The sequence below is a fragment of the Palaemon carinicauda genome, chromosome 12 (genome assembly GCF_036898095.1).
Source record: "Palaemon carinicauda isolate YSFRI2023 chromosome 12, ASM3689809v2, whole genome shotgun sequence".
Taxonomy (NCBI): Eukaryota; Metazoa; Arthropoda; class Malacostraca; order Decapoda; family Palaemonidae; genus Palaemon; species Palaemon carinicauda.
The window spans coordinates 25,525,753-25,535,946 of NC_090736.1; the positions used below are offsets into that span (position 1 = coordinate 25,525,753).

General features: G+C 34.0%; 1 protein-coding gene across 1 annotated transcript in view; it reads right to left on the reverse strand.

The window, feature by feature from the left end:
- Positions 1–250: 250 nt before the first annotated feature.
- The window catches only part of LOC137650530 (lysosomal acid glucosylceramidase-like), a 19,087-nt gene continuing 9,143 nt past the window's right edge, over positions 251–10,194 (reverse strand). Inside the window, exons 6-11 of the mRNA XM_068383754.1 lie at positions 6,945–7,182; positions 4,247–4,391; positions 3,025–3,101; positions 2,308–2,418; positions 1,209–1,378; positions 251–347 (exon numbers count right to left, since the gene is read on the reverse strand). Of these exons, the coding sequence (XP_068239855.1) occupies positions 251–347; positions 1,209–1,378; positions 2,308–2,418; positions 3,025–3,101; positions 4,247–4,391; positions 6,945–7,182 (838 nt within the window). The remainder of the gene's footprint in view (positions 348–1,208; positions 1,379–2,307; positions 2,419–3,024; positions 3,102–4,246; positions 4,392–6,944; positions 7,183–10,194) is intronic.

The window sequence follows — 10,194 nt, forward strand, 5'->3', positions numbered from 1 at the left end:
TACTGACATAGTATGTTTACTAAGAGTTTTTTTTTTCAATTCTTTAATATTTCGTTAATAATTAATTTTGATTTCGCCTTTTGGTTAACTCAAAATTGTTCTGAAAGGAAAATATAAACAGCCTTTGGTCTCGACACCTTTATTCTTCTTGGTTCGAAACCCAGAGAACTAACGTATTTATTGAATTTCCTATCAGTATTACTTTTATCCTCATTTATAAGTCTTCTCAGTCTTCTGACGTCTTTTTGCTTCACCTAAAGATGACTGAGTGCAATGACCGCGGGCCAATTGTCACAGGCAATCTCTTATTCTCCACTTTTATTTTCACGTCCACTGTTTTCTCAGACCTGATAAAGAAAATTAATGAAATGGGCAGCTCGATTATTAATTCAGTTTATAAGCAAATTTCACTGCCTATTAAATTTGATCTACATTGGTAGATGAAAGTTCAATGCTGGATTTACATTTTAAGGTAAATGTTGAAAGATTCTAACCAATACATACTGAAAATATTGGTATGATATTTCTGTAACAGACTAAACTGTTCTTATGAAAACATTAACGGACATTGGTATATATTTCATAATAACTTTGAAATTACTGTTTGTTTTCAATATCATTAAAAGGCATTGGAATCTCATTATCATTTCATAAACTCTAACCTTACACTTTCGTGAGATGAGAGGGAGCATGTACAGTATATCGATGAGTTATTTGAAACAATGTTTTCAGTAAGACTCAGTTAATACCAAAATGTTTGCAGAAAACGTAAGGCAAACAGAGATGAAGGCATATTAGGTTTATACTTTCATTTCTGGAACGGTTTGTCTATTTCAATTCTTTATTTTATTCTCTTCTGTATATTTACACATCTGTTTATTTTTCAATTCATATATCTATCTCTACACTGTTGAAAAACATTGTCGAAAAAAAACGGTAAAAATCCTGGAATGAATTTTGTTAGGTATATGACTTTTTAAAAACATATATATTGGATTTGAGGGTAATATTACGGGCACCAACAGTAAAAGATAATGATAAAGTACGGTAAAAAAAAATACGGTCACCTGTATTACTAAAATACGGCTAAGAACCGTATATTTTTTTTACGGAGGATTCCAATTAAAATGACTTTTTTTTAACAATATAGGTAATAACACTAAAAAGTACAACTATAAATAAAATGAAATTAACCAAGCATCTCCCACCTATTGAGAATCACGATAATCTTGCTTCCATCCGGATTCTGGAAAGCAGTGGTTTCCAGTCCTTGTGGGTCCTTCGAAGTCATTGCAAGCCTCACGGCTCCTTCCTTGACGAATTTGGAGAAATGGCCCATTGCGTAAAACGTCGGGTTCTTATAGAATTCGTCTGATGTCTGCCAGCATAGAATTATCATTAAAAATCAGCCACAAATTCAGCACAGACTTTGTTCTCTCTGAGCTATTCTAATTTCAATGTAATTAATTGAACAAATGATTGAGGATAGGCCTATTCTTTGAACTATTACAAAGATGGTTATATACAATTACAATATTTAGTGATTGAAAATTATTTAAATTTTCAAAATAAAAAATTCTTCTAACTCCCAAACATTGTATTTTATAGGATTTTTTTTTTTACCTTTATAAATGACTGTCTTTCAATTAAGCGTCATCTGACTCTGGTAAATAATCAATCAGCGCAACTTGCTTTATTATAATTATTTCCATATACAACCAAATTAGCAGAAGCAATAGCAGCTGCTTAGTTTTCTTTACGTAACCAAATATCCAAAATCTATGTGAACTCTTTATTGTCACTTCGCTAATCAGAGGGACATAAGCAATGACTATTTTTCATTAAAATTCACCCAATTTTGATTAACCAAAATAATAGGAACGATAAGGGGGGGACTCAGGAGAGTGCAGACCTCCGCCACGGCAGCTTATTTCTCGACTTTTTGGTTGATCTTGACCTTGACCTTTGACATTAAAATTTATTAATTAGCATGCATTTTTATACACTTAAATATGCACTAAGTTTGAAGTATCTGTGCAAACGATGTCCAAACTTATGACTGATTACGTGAATTGGACATTTTGCTTGACCGTGACCTTAACCTTTGACCTTGACCTTCCGGAATTTAATCATTTCCAGGTTTATACGTAACAATTAATCCCTGCAAGTCTATTACTCTGCAATTAAAATTGTTGCCATGAAACTGTTCATAAACAACCACGCACACAAACAAACACACAAACAAGGGGGTAAGTCATAACCTCCTTCCAATTTCGTCGGCGGAGGTAATTATTCTTTGACCTTTACCTTATTAACAATGATTGGGGAGTCGACGAAATTTTCGCTCCAGTTGGGACCCCCTCCGGTGTCGAGGGCGATATTCCAGTCGGTCCAGCCTGTTACCCAGTGGTTCATGTCCTGTTGTTAGGTTAAAAGAAATTCGTTCTTAATGGATAAAAAGCTCTATTAGTATATCATAAGTACTTATTCGTATGGGATGGTAGTGGTCATATCTTTTAAAATCTCTAGTGATATACTACAAATCAATATGTGAGTAAAAGCGTTCGTACAAATGGATATTATTTTTCATCGTTAATATGAATATTAACATAATTATTGTTATGATTATCATTATTTTCTCACGATTGAATATGTTAAAAACCGCCCATATTGCAATATCACTAGAAAACAGAGGTATACTTTTAATTTCTCCATCACAACTACTTTTGGTGTTGTATATATTTTATTGTCGTTTTTTGCTACTACTATTACTAGTAGTGCTACTAACATTACTATTACCATACTAATACTACTATCAATACTTGCTGTTTAAAAGTCAAAACTTGAATACATATCTACTATCATTGCTGTTGTTGCCAGAAAACCTCAAATCAATTAATCAATTGTTGTGGAAGTTAATAATTCCATGAAATTAGTCGTATAATTAACGCCATCTATTGGCTATAACAATAACTTTTTATCAGAAAGGAAAATCAGTCGGGAAACATCTGCAATGCTCATTACCTCAATGATATCATGAGCGTAGGTTTCCAGGCGCTCCCAAGATCCAAGCTTGATTGGCTCCTTGAATTGGCCATTACCTGGAATGAAAATGGCGCCGGTAAAGTCTGCCGGTTTTAAGTTTGGAAAATATCGTTCTTGAATTAGTGGAGGATATGGTATTCTTGAAGCTATTTAATATATATATATATATATATATATATATATATATATATATATATATATATATATATATATATATATATATATATATATATATATATATATACGTACATACATGTACTCTATATGCATAATATACAATGTAAAAACCTTCATGTAGGTGGAAGAGAAAAAGAGGGCATTTGAAGGATGGCTTGCAGAATAATAGCGTAGAGAAGTATGAAAGATACAGAGGGGAAAATGTGGAAGTAAAACGTAAGGTAGTTAAGACACAGAGGGTTGCTGATTGGAGGTGTGGTTATGGATTAGGTCATTCGTATTAAGAGGACAAGAAGAAGTTTGGGAAGTAAATAGAGTAAGGAAGGGTGGATGAAGGAATGAATGAAGAGGCAGTGAAAGGTGGAAATGGTATATTGTTGAAAGGAGATGAGGCAGGGAAAACTTGAGCTGAATATTTTGAAAGGCTACTGAATAATAGGGAGACAGATATAATTGTTATTGCAGGGGTTAAGGTGCCAATGAGGAGTAATGAAAATGAGAGAGAGATTACAAGAGAGGAATTAAAGAGAGCTCTAGATGAAATGAGAAGTGGAAAAACACATTGTATGAATAGTGTGAGGACAGACGTTAAATGAAGGGGTTGTGACTGTGCTGAAATGGTTGGCGATATTGTTAAATATATGTTAAATATATAAAGTGTGAATGGACTGGGTGTGTGCGTGTATTGTTCCGCTATACAAAAGTAAGGAAGATGTGTTTGAGTGTTGTAATTCAAGGGGTATTGGTTTTGTTGCGAGTGCTTAGATGATTGTATGGTAGAGTGTTAATTGATAGGATTAAGGATTAAACAGAGGACGCCATCTTAGAAGTGGAAGGTGGTTTTAGAAAAGGTAAGGGATGTATGCATCAGATTTTTATATTTGGGCAGTAATTGAAGAATAAATGTTATAGAATACTAGAATCACCATAAAGACAAGCTCTCTATAATCTTACAAACACTTATCTAACAACTTAAACCTACTTGAGGCACACGTTCTTTTCAAAGGCACAACCTTCCTCTTACCTTCACAAGCTTCAGTTCCTAAAAGGAAATAGTCAGGATAGAGGTCGTGGGTCTTAGTGAGGAGATCTGCTTCGAAATACATATCCATATACCAGTGTATCGCAATGCCGTCGACATACCTGGCAGCAAGTGTGTCATTGAGAACCTAAAAGTAAGGTTATGATTTTACTAGATTTTACTAAAATAGTTTTCATGGACATTTACTTTTAGATTCTTACCCCTGATGACATTTATTTATGGACGTTTACACCCTGACACTCTTAGTCCTTCGTCATTTAGCCTCAGTGACAAGTGTCCCCCTGAACACTGCATTCAAAGACATGTCTCAAGCCTTTGATTCTGTGCTCTCAAAGTCACTTGACCTGGACACACTTGCCATGTAAAACTGTTTCCTATACACCCGGACACTTAACCAAAAGGACATACACACCCGGACACTTAACCAAAAGGACATATACACCCGGACACTTAACCAAAAGAACATATACACCCGGACACTTGATCAGAAGGACATATACACCCGAACACTTAACCAAAAGGACATATACACCCGGACACTTAACCAAAAGGACATATACACCCGGACACTTAACCAAAAGGACATATACACCCGGACACTTAACCAAAAGGACATATACACCCGGACACTTGATCAGAAGGACATATACACCCGAACACTTAACCAAAAGGACATATACACCCGGACACTCAACCAAAAGGACATATACACCCGGACACTTGATCAGAAGGACATATACACCCGGACACTTAACCAAAAGGACATATACACCCGGACACTTAACCAAAAGGACATATACACCCGGACACTTAATCAAAAGGACATATACACCCGGACACTTGATTAGAAGGACATATACACCCGAACACTTAACCAGAAGGACATATACACCCGGACACTTAACCAAAAGGACATATACACCCGGACACTTAACCAAAAGGACATATACACCTGGACACTTGATCAGAAGGACATATACACCCGAACACTTAACCAAAAGGACATATACACCCGGACACTTAACCAAAAGGACATATACACCCGGACACTTAATCAGAAGTACATATACACCCGGACACTTAACCAAAAGGACATATACACCCGGACACTTAACCAAAAGGACATATACACCCGGACACTTGATCAGAAGGACATATACACCCGAACACTTAACCAAAAGGACATATACACCCGGACACTTAACCAAAAGGACATATACACCCGGACACTTGATCAGAAGGACATATACACCCGAACACTTAACCAAAAGGACATATACACCCGGACACTCAACCAAAAGGACATATACACCCGGACACTTGATCAGAAGGACATATACACCCGGACACTTAATCAGAAGTACATATACACCCGGACACTTAACCAAAAGGACATATACACCCGGACACTTAACCAAAAGGACATATACACCCGGACACTTGATCAGAAGGACATATACACCCGAACACTTAACCAAAAGGACATATACACCCGGACACTTAACCAAAAGGACATATACACCCGGACACTTGATCAGAAGGACATATACACCCGAACACTTAACCAAAAGGACATATACACCCGGACACTCAACCAAAAGGACATATACACCCGGACACTTGATCAGAAGGACATATACACCCGGACACTTAACCAAAAGGACATATACACCCGGACACTTAACCAAAAGGACATATACACCCGGACACTTAATCAAAAGGACATATACACCCGGACACTTGATTAGAAGGACATATACACCCGAACACTTAACCAGAAGGACATATACACCCGGACACTTAACCAAAAGGACATATACACCCGGACACTTAACCAAAAGGACATATACACCTGGACACTTGATCAGAAGGACATATACACCCGAACACTTAACCAAAAGGACATATACACCCGGACACTTAACCAAAAGGACATATACACCCGGACACTTAATCAGAAGTACATATACACCCGGACACTTAACCAAAAGGACATATACACCCGGACACTTAACCAAAAGGACATGTACACCCGGACACTTAATCAGAAGGACATATACACACGGACACTTAACCAAAAGGACATATACACCCAGACACTTAACCAAAAGGACATATACACCCGGACACTTAATCAGAAGGACATATATACCCGGACACTTAATCAGAAGGACATATACACCCGGACACTTAACCAAAAGGACATATACACCCGGACACTTAATCAGAAGGACATATGCACCTGGACACTTAACCAAAAGGACATATATACCCGGACACTTAATCAAAAGAACAGAGTGTATTCTATTTATTCCTCAAAATTAAGTTTTTAAAGCCTACTGTAATCAGCTCCTCGTCTTATCTAAAGACTAAGGAAGATGAAATCATTTGACTGTACACAAAATCAGTCCCTTTGGAAGTAAAAGAAAAATTGTAGGCAAGATTCATCTTGCAGTTTCATCCCACTCCGTATGTTTAAAGACTTCTTAACTTCAGTTAAAATGATAAGAATGTTTATATTTTATGTATTTTATTTATTCCCCAAAAGTGATTTTTAAGGATACTACTAAACCCTCTTTTTTTCCTAAAGACTAAGAAAGATGAAAGCATTTGAATATCCATAAAATTAGTCCCTTGAAGTGAAAAAGAAGGAGGGGGGGGGGGGCAAGATTCATCTTACTGTTTCAGCCCACTCCGGCAAATCGAGCCTCTGATCATCCATGATCATAAGAGCGACGTCTCCGTAACCATTGGCTTCCAAAGTCGGCCCCAAATTTTCGGCAATCCATTTTCTCTGTTGCTCCGCGGTCCAGCCCATGCAATTGAAGTAGAAACCGGGTACGTATCCATTTCTTGGCTCGTTCTGCGCCGTCAGACCCCATATGGAGACGTTGTTAGCGGCGTAACTGTCCAGGAACCTGCGTAGTGGGTGATGGTAGTGAATGTTACTGAAGTGAATGCGTAAAAGGATGAAGTAGTGAGTTTTCTTGTGTTGTTTACTGTTCAGGATGCTAGAAGGAATAGTTGGTATTGTTGTGTACAAAATTTGCATATTTTCTGTTCACTCATCTCGATACAGAACAAATAAATCTTTTCATTTACGAAGGAATTATAAAGCATATGCATACATACACTTACATAGTTGTGTGTATATATATATATATATATATATATATATATATATATATATATATATATATATATATATATATATATATATATATATATACATATATATATATATATATATATATATATATATATATATATATATATATATATATATATATATATATATATATATATATATATATATATATATATACACATGTACACACATAGACACACACACACACACATATATATATATATATATATATATATATATATATATATATATATATATATATATATATATATATATATATATATATATATATATATATATATATATGTAAGTGTATGTGTATATGCAGAAGAACCACATGGAAAATAAAAATACGAAATATACGATTAAGTTCTGACTAGTTTCGTGATACTTCTTCAGAGGATTGATTTATTGAGAGAGGTTTCTTTACATTATATAGGGAAAGTAAACGTAGGAACATACATATAGAGGCGCACAGAACAATGACAATCCCATACCAGCCACCTGCCTATGGTCAGGTGTTTACTGGGCGGAGATCCAACCTCATTAGACACCTGCTAAAAAGGGTCATTCTGGTGACCGGTGAATTCTTGTATTTGACTTTCAATACAGTTTATTTTTATGAATAACGGTAGCCTTATCTATATAAATATATATATATATATATATATATATATATATATATATATATATATATATATATATATATATATATATATATATATATATATATATATATATATATATATACAAATACACGTATACACGAAACTAGTCAGGACTTAATCGTATATTTCGTATTTTCATTTCCCCTGTGGATTCTTCTGCATCTGAGCATCACGTTTTCCTGTGATTTTTACACACACACATATATATATATATATATATATATATATATATATATATATATATATATATATATATATATATATATATATATATACAGTATATATATATATATATATATATATATATATATATATATATATATATATATATATATATATATATATATATATATATATATATATATATATATAATCAGCCTTAACTGATCCAGTGTAAGACAAAGGCCGCAGACGCGTGTTTCCACTCCCATCTGTTTATGGCCTTTCTATACCAGTCTATACACGCAAATTTTCGAAGTTCATCAATCCATCATCTTCTCTTCCTTCCCTTACTTCATTTGCAATCTCTAGGGACACATTCTGTTATTCTTATTCTCTATCTATTATCTGTCATTCTCATTATATGTCCTGTCCATGTCCATTTCTTTTTCTTACATATTCTTAGATTATCCTACACTTTAGTTTGCTCTCGTATCCATATTACTCTTATTTTTTCTCTTAGTATTATTCCCATCATTATTGTCTCCATAGCTCTTTGAGTTGTAACTAGTTAACATAACACGGTTAGCATAAATTAATGCTGGTAGGACCATCTTATTAAATACTTTTCTTTTTAGAAAAAATGGCATTTAACATTTCATAATCTCACTTTGTTTTCCAAAAGCTCTCCATCCTAAGCCTATGCTTATTTTAATTTTGTTTCATGTTCTGAGGAAACACTATTAGTCCTAATTTCGTATATTCATTAACAATCTCTGCAGGGTTTTCCATAACCCTTATTTCTTGTTTCTAAATTTTCATTGAACATTACACACAGACACTCACACACACACACACACACACAAACACACACACACACACACACACACACACACACACACACATATATATATATATATATATATATATATATATATATATATATATATATATATATATATATATATATAAAAAAAATTTTCGTGGCCAAACTCCCTTCGTAATCGATAAATCAATTATTCTTTCTTTATGAATTTTGCAAAGTGTGATACACTTAATAAGGACAGTTATTCTACCCACAGTGTACCTATCGAATATATTTTTTACCGTGTTTTGTATTATAGGTTCTTTATAGCCATACATTAATTAAAACTACCTCATCAACAATAGTGATTCATGACCAAATTGATTTATCATCATAATCATTCACTCTATCATAATTGTATTTATTTTCTTTAAAGTTGTATCTCACCTGACCATTGATTTTTCAATTCAGGTTACTCTTCAATCAATCAATCAATCAATCAATCAATTAGTCAGTCATTTCCCCCAATAATATCCTAACAGACATAGTATGAGAAACTCCCAGTTATGCTCTTTAACAAAAGCAACTATGATATTTTCATGAACTTTTCTAAATTCTCTACCCATCCCCATTATCGTATATGTTATTATTATTATTATTATTGGAAAAGCAATATATTATAAGCTCAGGGGCGCCACCAGGGAAAATAGCCTAGTGACGAAAAAAATATTTTATGAACAGCAACAACACCAAAAATAAATATTTCCTATATAAACTATAAAACCTTCAACAAAACAAGAGGAAGAGAAATGTGATAGTATAGTGTGCCCGAGTGTACCCTCAAGCAAATGTTGACGTTTAGTGCTTATTAATATTCCCCGTTTATTCAGCCAGTTTCATAAGTGCTCATTAATATTGACTTCCAACACCAATATTATCAACATTAGGAAATCCATTTCCGTTTCGAATTAGTCTCGACTCGCTTATCTCATTCTCGACGCTCATTCGCCAGCCTTGGAAGATTAACTAATTTGGGAAATTAACTAATTAGTCTAACTTTTATCTCGATTAATTCCTATTTGATACATAGTTTGGTCCATATCAGTGCGTTTGATATACATAAATGTATACGTTAATATTGGTAACGAAT